The sequence below is a fragment of the Lupinus angustifolius genome, chromosome LG06 (assembly GCF_001865875.1).
Source record: "Lupinus angustifolius cultivar Tanjil chromosome LG06, LupAngTanjil_v1.0, whole genome shotgun sequence".
NCBI lineage: Eukaryota > Viridiplantae > Streptophyta > Magnoliopsida > Fabales > Fabaceae > Lupinus > Lupinus angustifolius.
The window spans coordinates 31,230,687-31,249,712 of NC_032014.1; the positions used below are offsets into that span (position 1 = coordinate 31,230,687).

Here is a 19,026-nt window from a genome sequence, read left to right on the forward strand (position 1 = left end):
AAGCTCTCTCCTTATTGATAACTATTAGAAACTTTACATATTTTCTTGCTGCTCTCACTCTTTTCCATCAATTCATCACCACTCTTCTACACATTATCTTACTTTTATCCTATCTCATCCTAAACTTAAAAAGAACATATTTAACAATTACAATAGCACATGAAAATGGAATAATGATATTTTGTCTCCACTCAACAAAATTATACTAAATAATATAAAAATATTAGGTTATATTTTTATAATCAACTGATGTATTTTGATTAGTCTTATAAACAAATGAGAACATACATTAAGATATGAGATATTCATTCATGAAACATATTGTCCCATTGGGATGGTAGATATTGTCTCATTCCGACAATAGACACAAAGTTGTGGGAACAAGCTCCTTCGCTGACAAATGTTTCTCTAGAAAATTGAATTCTTAGGCTTTTGGTTATCTGAAGAACTGGTAGGATCTTTCACCCACTATTTTTTTTTTTTTTGTTTCCCACAATTATCTTATACTCGCACTGTAGCCAACTTTGTCTGAGCCGAGAATATTTATTGGTAGATGGGGTTAACTCTCCTGACGGATATTTTTTCCATCTACTAACCCGAGATTTGTTAATATATAAACTATCCTCAACTTACTCCTAATTTACGCAACTGAATACCAAAACCCGTTCTCTCCTCTTTCATTAAAACAACAACAACAATGGCTATGGCTTCTTCAAGAAACGAAACCGCGTCTTTCTCTTCAGCCTTCGATTCATCAACCAATTTCACTCTCCCCACTCCCTCCTCTTCTTCATCCTTCACCTACCGTTCACCATCATCGCCGCCGCCGTCACCACCGTCGCCAAACTCCTCCGTCAACAAGGGCAATAGTTCAATAACCGTCACAAAGAAACACCACCGGAATAGTAACAACGATGCAGTGACGTCACCACCATCATCATCATCGTCTTCTCAGAAGAGGAGTTGCATGTGTTCCCCTACGACGCACCCAGGCTCGTTCCGATGCGCATACCATAGACGCATCATCATGGAGCAGCAACAGAATCTAACGGCGTCGCTGCGTCATTCTTCGAATGGAACTAGTAGCAGATTGAACCTTGGAAAATCGGCGATGCAGAATTCGTTGGTGAAAATCGAAGGTGAAATTCTAAGGAATCCTTTAACCATTTTTATTAGTTCTTCTTCGCAACAACCTCGCCGCCGTGAAACGTTTCAACTACGCTTAACTCGGCTTTCCGTCATGTCCAAAACACAAGACTCGTAAATTCCTTTTTCGTTTGATTTTCTAGGGTTTCCTGAACTATAATCAAATAGACATGTGTATACTTTGAGGAGTTTTTGGTAAATAATATTTTTTATTTATTACCAACAGGATCCTCCCACAATCCATATGAAACTTATCATTTCTTGTTGTGTGACTGTAGGGATTTAATATGTTTTATACCATTATACCAATATTTTTTGGTTGGTAAATAATGTTTTGATTCTAATAAATTCATGAATTTGTGATATGATAATAGATATGTTTATTTTTTTTTGCCAGAGGGTGTAATCTATACTTCAACATTTATATAATGTACTTTCACGTAAGGGTGAGCGTAGGATGAGTTGGGACGAGTTAAACATTTCTCTCACTCGTCCCTAAATATTGATCAAGTCAATTTTAAAATAAGACGTCAAGATAGCGAAAGATCTGAGTTGAAGGCAAACATAAATTTCATATTTCAGGCCAAATTAGGTAAGTTTTTGTTATATGAGCAAAATTAAATTAAAAATAACAGGCAACTCTTCACATTTCTCCAAAAATTAGACTGATATACATATTTACTTTCTTTAATATAATTTCCAACTCAGTCCTCTAAGATTCTAAATGATGCATTTATTCATAATGTTGTGAATGCTTACTATTCAGTCATCCAAAATTCACATAACTATTCTGGAAAGTGATATTCTTTAGTATAATATTATAGAGTATAATATATGATGTTGCATGCAATATTATGGATAAAAGAATGAAGAAGGCAAGCAAATGCAATGAATGGAGAATTGTGTGTTATGGGAGGAGACATATTTAATTGCTATGGCATGCATCACATCCTTCTAGAATTAGATTCTTTGATTGATGGCCTCACATATATAATTCTTGGATTTAATATTTATGGTTTTACCGTGTAATGGTCTTTTTATATTGTCAATTTATGGCTATTTGACTACTGTAATGTGTTGACAATAGTGTGTGGATGAGTGAGCACATTCCCAAGTATCATTTTATGTACTATAACTATGAATGGTTAGAAAAATATTTAAAAATTAAATTTTAATTTAAATATATTTTTTCAACAAATTATAAGATCAATGACATACTTATAACATTAAGGATAGACATCAGATGTCCACTATGTGGATGAGAATAAGAAGTTAGTAAATGAGTGTAAACTATAAAAGGAAGAGGAAGAAAGAAAAGAATGATTAGGTGAGTTTCATGTAATTTTTTAAATAAAGATTTTGAACCTTTAGATTATAATAGAATGAATAGTGAAGATTTGGAGTAATCCTTCACATTTATTCATGGAGTAACTTAATCCCTTCTCTTCTAGTCTTTTTTTTTTTAATTTTGGATCCTAATTTTTAGTCAAAATTTAATAATGTCTTGAAGACAAATATTTTCTCACAAGGATGTGAAAATTTTGGCTTTAGACTAAATGGAAGTGTTTTTTTTACCTTCTACATTGGTTATTCGGAAGTAAAACTTAACAAACGAAAATGAACTATAATAACCAAAAATAAAAAGATCTGTGATTAGGAGGAGATGAGTGAGAATATATAATTGATCATTAAATATCTAAAACTTGAAATAAATGTGATAACATGAGAATGACAAAAACATAAATCTTTAAAGAAGGGATGAAGTAATAAAGAAATTAAAATTCAAGCATTTATATTATGTTAGATATATGATAGATAAATGTAAAATCTAAAAAGATGATTTTGTGTAAACCGAATAGAAAATATATTTTTTAAATGAATTTCTCTATGAATCGAATTAAAATTTGATTAACACATCTTTTGAGGACAACTTTAGTTTTTATCATATCATTTAAACTCAACATTCTTTACAATCAAAATTAGCTTACTTATAGTAACATCTCTTGAAAATTAGCTCAATAAAATTCCATATCCATTCTTGTTTAAAATATTTTAATACAAGTTTTACATTTCTTTTACATTAGAGCCATTACACTCTTTAAGGAAAAACATCAAAAGGATCAACTTTATGAGTACTATAGTATTATGTACACCAAGGTGGGTTAAAAAGGGGACACCATGTTTTGCGTAAAGAAAAGAAATAAACATAATCTCTAAATCAAAACAAAGAAATTGTCACATTTTGTATTCCAATTTGGTGTTCAAAAAAACATTATTGTTTATATATCCACATATTTGTTATTAGCACGTTTAAACTAAGTACAAAAGTAAAACCTTTTTTTGTATATCATATTACAGAAAATGGTGTGAATTTAATACATAGATTTTTATTTCTTAAAGTAAAGAGATTGAAGATAGCCTTAAATGGCTCACAGGATATCCTACAATGGAATTAAGTCTGTGTTCTTTGTAAAATCATATGACCAAATAAAAGAGCATGTTCAGCACTACCTAGGATTTTCCCAAGAATATAACAAATGAGTTTTAAACTTAATTTTCCTATGTTCACGTTCAGCACTACCTAGGATTTTCCCTGGTTGTCAAATATTGACATTCACTCATTCTAGAACAACCTGCCACTGATCTTCTATCATGAAAACACCTGCATTGTCACCTGTTTAATGATATTCACAAGACTCATCCTCTTTTAACAACTAAGTAAATGATCCATGGTCATTTTCCGTTGTCGAATCGGGCAATTCTATCAACAGGCAAAAAATCACTGCTCAAACCTAGACGGATGGATCATTCGTTAATGCAACTGCTGTAAATAGCCAGACGAATAACATTCGTCAAAGTGTGAGCAATAGTTTTTAGGTGTATATAGAATTGCCCATAATAATCGGATCCCATCCACGATCCACCGACATTGATAATGCAGATCAATGCAATTTACATGCTAAGCTAAAGCATTTGATGACACGGTAATCTCAAATTCCATTCATTCATGGTGACAAATGTACAAGAATACAAAAAAGCACAGATATCGTTAATACGTAATAAACAAGCCAAGAGATTTATGGCATTTTATGGAACTTTTAACTGAATCCATCATTGATGGTTGATTCATACAAAAATTGGTTAAGCATCTAAAATTCGACATTGTCTCAATTAAGGCAAGATGGAAGTCCTGCAAGCCTTACATTATTGAAGACAAAAGGTATCACAATTTAGCAGGCATCAAGATCACGGCATGGAGGAGGCTTTGGCTCACCTAACAAAGTAGTGTTCCCTCCTTCGGGTCCACTCCTAATTCGATTTGGATTTTGTGTGCCATGCTAAAAACAAATAAATTCATATTCAGAGCATGTGTAAGTTTCTAAGACATGGACAAAAAAGAAATAGGTCATGGTCAATATACTTACCGGTGGCTTCTCACCCCTTTTCAGCTTTTCTACTATATCAATTACTTTCTCTGGGGTTATATCTTCCTGGAATCAACATCAGTAAAATATATCAAAAGTGTTTCAGACATACAAGCACAATAACTCCAACCTGGCCCGGAAAAAATAATTAAATACTAGAAAGACATACATAGTAATTATAAGTATATCCTTCTGACCCATTTGAATAATCAGCCACTGTAATCATAGGGGCATTTACGCAGCATCCCTGCATAAAAGCATCAACTTCAATCATGCATTCAATGGTTAATCAACAAAAAATATGGCCAACAACATCAAACTTCACTCATTTATACCACATATAGGGTGTACTTGTGTCCGTACTTGTAAACAAAGAAGTAATGAATGCACATCTCTCATCACCTCTTGTGACTTTTATGACTTTTCAATAAATAAAAATTCATTACAATAATAGGTGATACTTTTTTTCTCAGTTACATCATTATTGTCCATTAAAGGATGTTCTGGTGCTCCTTCTACTAACAATTCAAGGGATTATTTGGATAACTTAATATTATTGAAAAAGATACAATATAAGTAGTTAAAAAGTTCATATTTGTTAATGGACATATCAAAGCTACCACAAATCCACAACAATGTTAACCAGACACAGTAGAGTTTTGTCCTTCATCTAATTTTCCCCCCACTGTATAAACTGACTGTGCCAGTACGAAATCAAGTAAGACTACACCTCTGAAGACTAAGACCATTCTGAAATTAAGAAAAATATTATTTGAAGAAACGACTCACCATGCATTCCATTTCTCCAACAGAAAACAAACCATCTTGCGTTACTTCTGCAAATCAGAGATAAGAAATATTATTTATCGAATTAATGTAGCCCCAACTTATCAAGAATAAGACCAGGTTCAGTCAGAGACTCAGAGGTAATGGGAGAAATCAAGACATATGAACTAACCATTACGCTTCACTCCCAAGTGCTTCAATAAAGCTTCTTCAATTCCTCGTGAACCTCGTATCATACAAGGTGTTGTTCCACAAACCAAAAGATGGTACTTCCCAACCTGAAAATTAAAAAAAGTTGAACCAGATAAGTTTTACTTGTATTAATGTGGAATATAAAAAAAGCAAGCATCAAAGCATAGTATGATTTTCACCTTAGCTCGATTGAACATTGAGTAAAATGTGGCAACCTCATATATCCGAATAGGAGCAACCCCTACAACCTTAGCCACCTGAATAAATCACAAAACTATTTATTAGTAAAGTATTTGAATGGCTTCGAATTTTAAAAATTAAGTTCGCAAACATTATGATAAGAACCTTGGGAGAACCACACAACAAAAGCTAGCTGTTGCAGTTGGAGAGCCCAAGGCATAAACCCCACATTAGAATCCCATACTTCCAATGTGGGACTCAAGACCCATACCTTAAAATTGGGATCATAACACGATAACAGATTATCTTAATTTTGGGTTTCTACTGGAGCATCATTACACTAGGAAGCTATGAGTAAAACACTCAATAAAAGAATGAACATTTACAAAGAAGAAGAAGAGAAAATATCATGTACATCAATATTTAAACTTAGTTGCATGCATAGATTTTAGTCTCAGACATAGCATGTATGGCACAAGAAGGATGTATATCACAGACTGATAAGCACAAACGACTTTCTAACAACCACATAAATTTTTTTAAAAGGGATCATTTTTAAGGGAATTTTATTTGGCAATAACATAATAGGGTCATTTCAAGAATTTAATCATTTAGGTGTCCTGTAGGACCATCATCAAATCACAGTAATCCTCTTTTACTAAGTGGTGAGTGGTTGATGGGAATCGTCAATCAAGCACAAAAACTAGTTCATTAACTTGCAAAGAAATGTGAATCACCTTTTCCATTGGACATATGTGATGGGTGCCTCAGAGAATGAGAGAAATACAGTCCTTCAGTATGTTCCAAGACATATTTAACATGTATATAGACAACCTAGAAAGAACACTTCAAGCAAGAGACCAACATACCGCGTTCATTGCAGAAACAGGGAGCCAACCACCATGCTGCTGCTGGGCAAGATCAAGCAGAGGAATCGCTGCGGATTGCTTATAGTTGGATGGATAGTGAGACAAAATCTCCTTAACCTGTATTTAGCACAGGTTAAAATCATTAGAACTTTTGAAATGTGCTAACCACCAAAATGATCATACAAGCAATGTCCATGTTGAATTAAAAATCCTAGCTCTTACAAACATTATGAAGGAACCATCAATAAGGCACTGCTTCATAAGTTATGCTCTATCTTAAGCAGTATTTTCTGCTTTAATAAGAAGCTCTAAATCTCACTGTTGAACTCAAGTAATCAGTGTTATGATCAATCTAGTCAGAAAAAAGTGTAATAGTGGGTCAAAATGAACACGACAATAAGTTGCAACAATGCACACACCCTTAAAGAATTTTCACTTACACCCCCAAATTGTGAAGGTACATAACAAATCCACTATAATAAAACAACGAAACCTTTTTCCAACTAGGAAGAGTCAGTTGCATGGATCAAGAGAAGCCATAATGCTCTGTCATGAATCATATTTATATACAAACTACTAGCATCTAAAATTTTCTTAATTGTTGCACCTATAGTTTATCTTGGTATCCATCTACTCCCTAGCAATTAGACCTACCCTCCTCTGATCTACTATCCTTGGTGGGGCTTCTAAGATGAAATTCTTTCCACAATAGGTGCCACCACAACTTTCTTCTCTCTAATACATTCATTCACTATAAGAGCATATATATAGTTTTCATTTCGCTAAGCTAAGCTTAAAGCAATATACAATAATCATACGAGAGATAACTTAAAATCGTTGTCCGAACACTATGCCTAAAGTGATTAAGCATCAACAAAATAAACAATAAAGACAAAACTTGAAATGAATAAGCATATTCCAATCAATTCCAAAACATGTAAAGTATATTGAACATTCATATGTTACATTTTGACATCGGCAGTGAAATAGGGATACCCAGATTCCAAGTTTGAATTTTTAGAATATGGGTAACGATGAAATAATAGAATACCTTGGATTTGTTGGCATCGTTGAATTCCCATGGTAATTCGGGTTTGTTATCCGGAGAATCAAGGTGCTACCCACAATAAAAAACAAAAAGGGGAAAAGTGAGAAATTGAAGAGTAAAAAAATGAATGAATGAATGAAGGTACTTACATAGTTGAAAGCAGTTGAGAAAGTCCTCGATGGCTGAAACAAACAAACACAAAAGAAAATGAGAAAATGATATAAAGAGAAAAAGGGAAGAAGGAAAATAAGAAGGGAAAATGGAATGAAAAAGAAGGGGTGATGGAAAAACCTGACGGAAAACGTGACGGATCTGATTGAAGCGATTCCCAGCGAGTCGAGCTAACATTTTGGAATGAGGAAGAAGAGATGTGAAGAGATCGAAGTTGTGTGTTAGAGTCACTCAAATCAGAGAGAATTTCAAGATTATAGTGAGGTGGCACAATCTGAACCATTGGATTCAATCAATGGGATTCATGTACATTTCTTTGGGCCTTTAAGATGGAGCATGTGGTCCATTTCAATATATAATCAAAAATGTCATTTCCATACATATATGTAATCTCCTTCTTAATATTGAACCTCATACTCCCATACATTATAAGAGCTTTTTATATAGAATGTCATCTTTAAGTTATATTATTTAAGAAGATTATCATAAGATTTAAAAATGAAAGTAAACTATCATGATTAAGTAATTTATCATGTTTCATATTTTATGTCATAATAAATATAATTCATTTAGTCATCAAAAAAACCACATAAGTGGAGATGGGAGGTTTAAGATTTTTCGTAGCACTTGAAAAAGAAGCATTAATTTACATTAAGAGATATATAATATTTAGAAATATGAAATTAGAATTATAAAGGGTAAAATGTAAAGCATAAATTACTCCATATAAGCTATTTTATGTTTTTCATTTATCTATTAGTATAGAAGTATAGATTAATATAGATATCACATATCATTCATATTTAATTACATATACTCATAAATAAGAATAATACAAATAAATTATAGATAATATATTGACCATACATAAATTTGTAGATTATGTATAAATTTTACGCTATTTAAACTTTACACATGTATTAATGAATGCGGACTAGTGTAAGAGACTCATATTTAATGGGCTCTCTATATGCCTATAAATTCAATGTTCATTTGGAACACTTATATTTAAGAATTAGTGATGATTAACATTGAATAATAGATAATGCAATATTATAATAATTAAACATTTATTATATTAGGTAGGGTCGATTAACTACATAGATCGAATAAATTTATAATATTGTATCATAAATTATAGTTATTGACAAAATATTGATATCTCATATTATCTTTGGTTCTACTGTAGATGGGGGAAATAAAATAATATAGTAGAAAATGATGAATTTATTTTCTCTCCTATGGTTAGTAGAGGAAAGCTGGATGGTAAAAACTTGTGTGGGCACCACAAAAATGTTTTTTGAGAGAAAACGAGGAGAAATCAACTATCAAAATAAACTTCTAGTTTTTACATAAAAACTATAGATGAAGTACTATGAAGTGAGTACACAAACACAGATAAAATGTCTTGAAATTCATGATAATAATATTTTAATATAAATATATTTTTTATACACCATTATTTATAAAAATATTTAATTTTAAAATAAAAGTCAATATGGAAACATGGGAGAGGACGAATGTGAGACGTTGGATTAGAACGAAATGAAAGGAACGGTTATGATTTGAAGCGAGAAGTGTTTGAAACTGAAGAGAGTGACACACTCATTTCATTTCACAACAACGGTACAATGCCGGAGCTTCCAGAGGTAGAGGCGGCGAGGAAAGCCGTCGAGGAAAACTGCACCGGCAAGAAGATAATCAAATGCATCGTCGCCGACGATTCCAAAGTCATCGACATTGTCTCGCGTTCCGATTTCGAAGCTTCCGTCATCGGAAAAACCATCATCGCTGCTCGCCGGAAAGGGAAGAACATGTGGTTACAGCTTGATTCGCCTCCTTTTCCCTCATTCCAATTCGGTACGATTTCTCTTCGTTATTATTCTATTTTCTCAAACCCTAGTTGCGTCTGCATTATTCTCTTTCCATTCTAAATGTGCATGTCTATTTGTATATGTTTCAGGCATGGCTGGTGCTATATATATAAAGGGAGTTGCAGTAACTAAGTATAAAAGGTATGTCATGCGCTGTTTTATCCGAAGGTTTGATCATATAGAATCTCTCGTTCAATGTAATTTTGGTAAAATGTGGTTTTTTTTAACATGGACAAAAATATTGATTATCAACTAAATTGAATTTTAGCTTTTTTGTTTGTTTTTGCGGCTATTGTTTTTTTCCTTTCAAAAGCACGATCGGACCGATGTGTAAGCGTGAGAAGAGATTTTCTTTTTATCAATTAGTAACTTTTTTTAAGATAAAAAATAAAGCTGAATGTCACTTTTTCATGTAGCTACTGCTTTCTAGTAAAAACCCAACAAAACAAATATGCACATGTGAGAAGTGGTTTTTGTATCAAAATAATCACTTTTTTCTGGGGGGAAAAAGCTTGAACAAACCTACCTCATATAAGACCTCCTTGTTTATGTTATCCAAAAAATGTTAAGAAAAAGAAATGGACCTTGTTGCTATTTAAGTAGTTTTTTGTGTTAATTGCTTATTCTATATTCCTGAATGTTCACAAACTTGTTTATATGACGTTGAGCTAATTATTTATTTCTTAGTGTGTTGAACTGTTTGAGGTTTAAATGTTTCTATCATGCAATGATTTCAAATATGTAGGCCCCTTAACTGGTTATTGAAATTATATAAACTTGCATGTAGGTCTGCTGTGAATGATGAGGATGAGTGGCCTTCAAAGTATTCCAAGTTTTTCATCGAGGTATGAGCGATCATTCCATCGATGAGTAAACTTCTACAATTTTATTACTATTTGGAGTCAAAGGTTTCCTGGTTTCCCAATCATTTGATTCTTTCATCTCATAGATAATAACATAACCAGTATGAAGTTGTGCATGATGTGTGTATTAATTGATCAATTTTATTCACATGCATAGCGGGCCTTGACATTAATTAGTAGACATACCAATCCAACTAGTATTATCATTTATGTGAACTTCCTACCAGTATTGACATGATTAAATTGTATTTTTGCAGCTAGATGATGGTTTGGAGTTGTCTTTCACTGACAAAAGGCGATTTGCTAAAGTTCGCCTGCTTAAAGATGTATTATGGCCTTACTTGCTAATTGTTATCCATATTTATTTATATATTTACTATTAACTTCATTTTTTCCTTGATATAGCCAACATCAGTGCCTCCCATATCTGAGCTTGGTCCTGATGCACTTTTTGAACCTATGACGCTTGAGGAGTTTACTCAGTCCTTGCACAAGAAGAAAACTGAAATCAAGGCTTTATTACTTGACCAAGTACTTAGTACTCACCTTTATCACTTCCCAAAGATTATATGTATTTAGGATATCATTATTTTAAGTTATCATTATGTGGTACAAATTCTAAAAATCTCAAATTTCCAATATTGCAGAGCTTTATTTCAGGCATTGGAAACTGGGTTGCAGATGAAGTGCTATACCAAGTCAGTACAACCTTCATTTTCTCAATGATTTTGAATATTTGATGCTTTTCAATTATGTTTTTAGTTGAAGATAACGGATTCTAAATGCGGCTTTAGACTTATATAAGATTTACTTTGCAACCATATGGCCATATAGCCATAAGGTCAATCCTTGATCACATAAATACAAGAAGCGACTAAAGTATATGTACTCTATTGCTTTAATACTATCACTTTGCTTATATCACATCTACCAGACAATGACTGCAACTTCAGTGTTATTTTGTCTTTCATATACATTTCTCTTGGATATCCCATTTGTGCAGATTGGGGACAGATGGATACTTTCTTCACATGATAATAACTTCAATTTCAGACTTGTGTTGGAAAACATCTACCTGTGTGATATCTAATTGGAGTTGATTTAAATGAAATTAAGCTGTTAACTAGTTTTAAAATTTTTGGTTCTGCGCTGGTATTTGTCAGTGGGAACTTGATATTGTTTTGGAACTTGAATTTCACTGGATTCAGTATCTGCTCTAGCATCCTTTTATTGTCAGTAATTAATAAATTATCCTTTTAGTCTTTGATAGAAATCAAGTTATAAAATTTCCTCATTATATTTCCTTATTTCTAGGCAAGAATTCATCCACGGCAGGGGGCTTCTAGCTTGTCTGAAGAAAGCTGCTCAGCTTTGCATAAGTGCATCAAAGAGGTGGGAATCCTGATTTCTTTTGAACTCACAGTTTATGAAGCTTGTGTAGTTCATAAAAAATATAGAGGATAAAACCTGTAGGTTATTCAATTTGCGGTTGAAGTTGATGCTGCATGTAGCTGTTTTCCTCTTGATTGGTTATTTCATTTTCGGTGGGGAAAAAAAGCAGGAAAAATAGATGGTGAGGAATACTTATCTAATATGTATCACTTAACAATAGATTCATTTTACAGGTCATTGAAAAAGCCACTGAAGTTGGAGCAGACAGTAGTCAGTTTCCTATTAGTTGGATATTTCATTCACGTGAAAAGAAGCCCGGCAAGGCTTTTGTTGATGGTTTGCTTCCAAACTTTTTTGTAAAATAATAATCTTCAAACATTTTCTTGGTGCAGCATGGATGGTGCCCAATCTTTCTAGCGTTTCTTGTTGCTTCTATTTTTAGTTTCATGTGCAATTTCCCTAAAAAATAATATAAAACCCAGTTACTTGTATTCTTGATTGGTGTGATTTAACCAAAATCAAAGTGAAACTTGAAGCATCCTTTGTTTGACAATCCTGGGGTTTGTTTTCCCATTTGTGGTAACTGATAAAATTGCTGATACGAAGCTAAAGTTCTTGTATGTGTCTTCCTGTTGTTGGGTACTGATCACACATTCACACTATTAATGAAGTTTTCGAGCATTCAGCTGTGGAGAGTAGTATTACAATAATGATATTGTTGACTAATCACTTAAACTTTAGAAAAATGAAAGCGTCATGCATACACTATTGAAAGCTTCATTTTGAAACTCAGATGTCTCCCGTTAAGTAAATTTTTTATTAATTTTTATGTTATTTTCTTGGGAGAAAGTATGCCAATCTCCTATTTTTACTTTTATTTTGTGAAACTGCCATGCTTTGAAGAGGGTTTCTTAAGTTGGTTGGTATTCTCTTACACTATGACCATTCTGAAAGAAAATTTATCTATCTATAATAATATTTTTCATTCCTTTTTATTTATGCACTTTCTTTTCTGCCTATATTTTGGATGACATGTCCTACTTCCTGTCCAAGAATAAAAAAGTGAACACATCTTTCCTTTTTTATTGACTTGGTTTCTTTTCTTCTGCTTAACATATTGGATGAAATGTCCCATATATAAAGAACGAAATCATGTTTTTAGCAATGTATCTGAACATTTCTAAATTTTCATGTGATGGCAGGGAAAACAATCGAGTTCATTACTGCTGGTGGAAGGGTATGCCATTTGAACTTGCTCTTAATTGTTTTTGGTCACCATTCATCTATGTATTGCTGATCTGTTTGTAAATGGTGTTGCACTTAGACAACTGCATACGTACCAGAGTTGCAAAAGCTAAGTGGATCACAAGAGGTGAAAGAAACTGCTAAGCCTAGAAAGCAAGCATTAAAGAAAAAAAGTGTAGATGATGATAATAATGACATTGAGAAACCAACAAATGGGGAGGCGGAATCAAAGAAGGGGAAGAAAGCTGGAGTTAAAGGTAAGAAACCTTCTAAAAAGAAAAAACCCGAGGAAAGCGATGACAATGATGGTGGTGCTGGTGCTGGTGCTGATGAGGATGGTGATAATGATCAAGTTGAAAAGATGAAATTAAAGAAAAGAGTTCAAAACAGTCAAAATAGTAGGAGCACTAAAAGGAAAGCTAAGTAGCAACTATTATGCTTTGTAGTTTTGCCATCTGCTGTGTTATGATCTTAAAACAACAGAAAGATGGGTTATCATGTTCATGCAACTTAGGTTCTCTGTCTAATGTTTTGTATTTATGACCTGTTTTCGGCTGTGCTTCCATAGATTATGAAGATAGGATGCCTTTTGTAACCTCTTTTAAGACTCTCGTCTTGTGCACATGGTATTTCTAACTTTATGACTCAAGATGTAATTTCTTGGGCATCCATTATTAGGTTTGTGAATGCAGATCAAACTTAGCTCAAGTATATCTTGATTAAATACCTGGTAGCCTTGGTTTCTTGGATCCTCATTTTTTTTTGTTTATTGAACTTTAGTCTCTGCAATGTTTTTGCCTAAAAATTAATTTAAGGTAGTGACATGGCCAAATAAATGAGGGGATGAATTTAGTACATAAACTCATCCTTCTTTTTCTTAAATCCTGGCATGGATGATTGCCTTTAACTGCATCAGTCAGATTATTGGAGATACTTACAAGTTAGCTCATACTACTGATTGCAATAAAAAACAAAGATTGAGATGCCTTTGCCTATTTTTTGGTTCCTTCCTGTTAGGCACACTTCACATTATTCAATAAACAAAAAATCAAAGGCATAATAAGCCATGGATTGGTTTGAAGTTTGATACAAGGGAAAAATAACTGGCATACAAGAAAAAAGATGTGTAAATGAAAAACAAATAAGTGAAGATATTTCATTAAAACTGGAGAGATTTTCATTAAAACTGTGAATACAAATGATATTTCATTATTGTGTCCAAAAGGGTCTGGGCAAAAATGAAGTTAGAACAGAATCAAAACTATACTATAAACAAGTAATAAAAAATCTGACCATTAATCACATAAATTAATGGACCTGGGTCACTGTATCAAAACTTCAATTCCTAAAAGCTACTACTTGAGAATCTATCCCTAGAATGACAAGATCCATTTGCAAAGTCATTAGGTAGTGATTCATGCTGGAACCAATCCTTAGTACAAATAAGAGCCTCAAGAGTCATGGGGTCTAATGAAGTTCTATAACTATCCATTTTCCTAGTTTCGGTGTCAAAAACAGAATCTGCAGAGACAGTGGACACTGGTATAGACAAAATATCAGATGCCATTCTAGATAAAGTGGGGTACTTCAATCCATTTATTCTCCACCAACTCAGAATATCAAATTCTTGTACATTTGGTGCCAAAGATTCTTCCAAATACTCATTCAATTCTGAATTAAATTGATAGTTACCTGTAACATCAGATAAGTATAATTCAATATCAGAAAGTTCATTTTCAGCATCAAAAAGAAAACAATCAAGTGACCCTTCTTGACATGCCTCAATCTTTATCACATTCTCTTCATCATTTGTTGCTGTTGAAGAAAGCATCAATGACTCATTCTTTATAATAGCCTCATTCCCTTCATCGTTGCCATTTATTGCTGTTGAAGAAAGCATCAACGGCTCAGTCTTTATCATAGCCTCATTCCCTTCATCGCTATTTGTTGCTGATGAAGAAAGCATTAACAGCTCGGACTTTAACATAGACTCACTCCATTCATCACCATTTTTTGATGATGAAGGAAGCATTTGTACGATATATTCAACGAATAGTTCATGAAGACCAACCTCAACCATTTTTATCCACAGCTCAGCACTCTCACCAAATATCTTAACAAAGGTGGATTCCACAAGTTTCATTTTATACCTTGGATCCATGGCCAAAGCAACTGCCAAGATAAGGCAGTTTTCTCTCCAATATTGATCAAACCTCACTTGCAAAGGCGTAACCAGATTACTACAGAAATGATCATGGCTGATTGTTGCATTTGTCAACTGCATGTGAAGTTTCGACACGGCAGGAAAAAATATGTTTGCAGTAGGGCATGGTTGGACAGTTAAAATGTTAGCCGCATCATATAAATACTTCAAATATGTGCAGAGAGTTTCCACCTGCTTCCACTCATCCATTGTCAGAGTCGTTTTGTAATTGGGATCAAAGGCATCAAAGCAAGCAAAGACTTCCTTTAATTTGCAAGCAGCAACAATCATGTGATAAATTGTGTCCCATTTATTTTGCTCATCAATTAAAAGATCAACCATGCCAGGGACTTGAAGCTGTTGCTTAAGCTCAAAAAACTTCTTCTCGCAATATTTTGAAGATTTCACATACCTCACACTCTCACGAACTTTATTGACAGATTCTCTCATCGCCAATAGCGCATCTAATGCAAGGTGACTAAGCACACGAGCATAACAGTTCTTGCTTAATAATTGACCATTGAGGAGCACAGGGTTCTTAAGAGACAGATGACCCCTCAAGTTTCCAATCACAGTCTCATTCGAGAAGAATTTATCAAGTACAAGGGTAAATATTCGACCCTCCAAATGCCAATTACTTAGGCAGGACACTATAGTTTGATTCAAGGAATTGTCAGAATCAGGAAATGGCACCATCGTAACCTTGAGAACGGGCTGATGTAAGTTCCAATCACCGTCAATAAAGTGCCCACGTAGAAAAACATAGGCCAATGTCTGATCTGAAGTCCAGAAGTCCAATGTGAGGTTGACTCGTCCAGGAATCTCGTTGATAAGATTCAACAGATTTTGCTTTTCTCTGAGGTACATGGCAACACAATCCCCTTTGACAGCATTAAAGCTTAGCGGATTAAACTGCGGCTGTAGCGTCCGCACAAAATTTATGAAGCCTTGGTGTTCCACAATATGAAGGGGATAATCATGTAAAATGATCATTTTAGCAATCTTATTGTTGCAAAATTCCTGATCAAATGAGATACTTGCAACGCAAGGAGCTGCTCTTGCTCGTTTCTTTGGCGGATAGGAAGCAACATCATCACCTCCTGATGAACCATTTTTGGGTTGATTTTTCTGACAGATTCCCAAAGAAATGTGTCTCTTCAGATGGCTGGTGCCAATTTGTTTCGAATCTGTTATATAAGCAAATTCTTTTCCACACTGTTGGCAGTAAGCCTTGGAACATCTAGGGCTTAAAGTTTTCAGGGTGAAGTGTTCCCAGACAATAGACTTCTTTCTCAGTCGCCTATTGGACTGTGCTTTTGAATCGGGTAGAGGTGCAACAATATGATTAACCTCCATGACAGCAGGAGCATGAGATATAATCCTACAGAACAAAACAAAAAGAAACATTAGATGAGTACAAAAAGTGGTTGAACTTGAACCCCACTATAATTAATAAAAAAAGGCTAAGATAAAATTTGATATATGTCTCAGAACGACAGAACATGATATATGAGCTATGAGTTTTATTCTATGTTTGGTTATAAATATAACTGACTCAGTTCACCAGTTATTGTGCCAAAAATTCGAGTTCCTTATGGATTTTCATCTTGATCAATATAGCAGCATTGCACTTTAGATATTCTGAATTTACAATAGTGTATTGTTTTACCATTGCTACCTTTAATCTCTTTACAAATATGCACTATTATAGTTATAATCATTTTTTATCTTTCTAAATGCGTGTTTGGTACCACTTCTTTTATTACAGTAACAACAATGCCACCAATATAAGCACATACTGACTCCTATGCAGCCGAGATTGCGCATACTAACTCCTACGCAGCCGAGATTAAAAGCAAGATATTTCGGTTAAGGTGGAACCAAAGATAACATAACAAAGCATATGATCAATCCTTTCAGCTCAGCAAAAGCTACATAAGAATCATAAAAATAATTATACAAAGCCAAGGCAAATAATAGAACAAAGAACTCAGTGTTACCCTCTTAAGTTTCAAAGCAATGTGCAAAATCCCATAATACAGTAAAACATAACCAAATACATTTTGGCAAAAAGCCCATAACTTATATTTGTTTATTTTTCTAGATGCAAATTTGAATGTAATAATTATAATTTATAAACCCTTCACACAAGAAACCCAAAAAAATGATTTTGAGTCACTGATAAAACATAACTCGATCATATAGAAGTACATTTTAATATTGAAAACGAAACAGAAACAAATAGAAAAGAGGACTTATATTATGATATTATAATTAAAAGAAAGGGTTAGAAAGAAAAAGAAAGAACCTTTTGATGAAACAAAACGCAGAGAAGCGTTTATAGAGAGAGTGGTAGCAGAAGAAGAGTGTGACCCAGAAACGATTAAGGTTACAAGTTTGGAACTTTGGAAGTTTGGGACATTGGGGCGCTGTTTATACTTTGTTACTACTCACTCACTTCCCTAGGCTGAGACTCAATCAAGGGTTACAAATTGCATTATTTTATTCATAGATATAATAATATAATAATATGCATATTTCTTACCATATATATATATATATATATATAACAAAAACTCCGAAAACATAGTAGGTACTTGTTTTGAATATGAAAACATACTTACTTAAAAATAAAAATATGACATGTGTATTACTTTGTATAATTTTAAAAATATTTTTATAGAAAATAATTAAATATGACATATTTTATAATTTTAATGGCCATAGAATATAATTTATCTCCTTATATTATTAAATACTTTATTCTCTACCAAAATGTTGAAATCATAGTAGTTACTTGATTTGAACATAAAAACACACCAACGAGTTACATTCACGTCCAAATCAATCAAAATCTATTTTTTTTAGTTTGCTAGAAATTGATTTGGAAAGAAACAATCACATCGTATTTTAGATTTATTTACTAAATCTATTTCAATTTACATCATATTTTAGATTGATTTGGAAAGAAAGAACAAAAAAGAAGAGGAGGAAAATATGTATATATTGATAAATTTTTGTATTATTATTATATTATCTGTTTTTCTCCTAAAAATTAATGAAACTAACATTTGATGTCATCTAGGATTTGTAGTGTAACAATAAAATAAAACTAACTTGTTTTTATGGAAGGTGAATAATGAAAAGAAATGTTTCATATTTTTAAGAAAAGGTGATTTCATGATTAAATACACACTTATTAAATGTATATATTACTTGACCCTTTAATTTTCATCATTCTCCTCTCAAAATCACATCAAAACCAATAAATATCAATATTGTGAAACCTAGATATTAAACCGTAAGAGATTCTTCGTCAGGTTTAACCAGTTTAAACAGTTAAATATTCAATAGGATCGGATGATTTCATATATAATTAATAATTTTATCGATAAATATATAATTATATATAAATTTTTATATAATTAATAATTATATTGAAATAACATATCTCAATATATATTAAAGATTAGAAAGTGTTTTATTTTATTATTTTAAATAAACCGTCTAGTTTACTTCCCGAGTTATTCCAATTTAAACGAGTTTAACACAGTCAGACCGGAATCTTCCCATTTCAAATCGGTCCAACTCTAAGTTATTTTCAAATCTAGTTAATGATGAAATCGATCAAA

General features: G+C 32.9%; 4 protein-coding genes across 8 annotated transcripts; 2 read left to right on the forward strand and 2 right to left on the reverse strand.

Annotated features, from left to right (window-relative positions):
• Positions 597 to 1,538, forward strand: LOC109351162. 2 transcript variants are annotated; one of them, XM_019592530.1, is made up of 2 exons: positions 597 to 736; positions 788 to 1,538. In XM_019592530.1, exons 1-2 carry the CDS (start codon positions 698 to 700, stop codon positions 1,262 to 1,264), a joined length of 516 nt encoding a protein of 171 aa, XP_019448075.1. In that variant the 5' UTR covers positions 597 to 697; the 3' UTR covers positions 1,265 to 1,538. The 2 variants fall into 2 exon arrangements, with proteins under 2 accessions (XP_019448075.1, XP_019448074.1); XM_019592529.1 differs by having other exon boundaries at positions 598 to 1,538.
• On the reverse strand, positions 4,124 to 8,080 carry LOC109351160 (NADH dehydrogenase [ubiquinone] flavoprotein 2, mitochondrial-like). Of its 2 annotated transcripts, none has more exons than XM_019592527.1 (10): positions 7,938 to 8,080; positions 7,796 to 7,828; positions 7,650 to 7,715; positions 6,599 to 6,715; positions 5,729 to 5,806; positions 5,530 to 5,635; positions 5,361 to 5,407; positions 4,741 to 4,818; positions 4,572 to 4,637; positions 4,124 to 4,484 (listed from the first exon to the last, which is right to left on the reverse strand). In XM_019592527.1, the coding sequence occupies exons 1-10, from the start codon at positions 7,992 to 7,994 to the stop codon at positions 4,377 to 4,379; spliced, it is 756 nt and encodes a 251-aa protein (XP_019448072.1). In that variant the 5' UTR covers positions 7,995 to 8,080; the 3' UTR covers positions 4,124 to 4,376. The 2 variants fall into 2 exon arrangements, with proteins under 2 accessions (XP_019448072.1, XP_019448073.1); XM_019592528.1 differs by having other exon boundaries at positions 7,950 to 8,073.
• Positions 9,403 to 13,902, forward strand: LOC109351163 (formamidopyrimidine-DNA glycosylase). 3 transcript variants are annotated; one of them, XM_019592532.1, is made up of 10 exons: positions 9,403 to 9,677; positions 9,781 to 9,832; positions 10,479 to 10,536; positions 10,812 to 10,880; positions 10,960 to 11,085; positions 11,202 to 11,252; positions 11,869 to 11,946; positions 12,028 to 12,127; positions 13,149 to 13,183; positions 13,271 to 13,902. In XM_019592532.1, the coding sequence occupies exons 1-10, from the start codon at positions 9,449 to 9,451 to the stop codon at positions 13,616 to 13,618; spliced, it is 1,146 nt and encodes a 381-aa protein (XP_019448077.1). In that variant the 5' UTR covers positions 9,403 to 9,448; the 3' UTR covers positions 13,619 to 13,902. The 3 variants fall into 3 exon arrangements, with proteins under 3 accessions (XP_019448077.1, XP_019448079.1, XP_019448076.1); XM_019592531.1 differs by lacking the exon at positions 12,028 to 12,127 and adding an exon at positions 12,180 to 12,282 and having other exon boundaries at positions 9,409 to 9,677; XM_019592534.1 differs by lacking the exons at positions 10,812 to 10,880; positions 12,028 to 12,127 and adding an exon at positions 12,180 to 12,282 and having other exon boundaries at positions 9,408 to 9,677.
• On the reverse strand, positions 14,439 to 17,875 carry LOC109351164 (zinc finger BED domain-containing protein DAYSLEEPER-like). Its single transcript, XM_019592535.1, has 2 exons — positions 17,703 to 17,875; positions 14,439 to 16,775 (listed from the first exon to the last, which is right to left on the reverse strand). The coding sequence occupies exon 2, from the start codon at positions 16,748 to 16,750 to the stop codon at positions 14,537 to 14,539; it is 2,214 nt and encodes a 737-aa protein (XP_019448080.1). The 5' UTR covers positions 16,751 to 16,775; positions 17,703 to 17,875; the 3' UTR covers positions 14,439 to 14,536.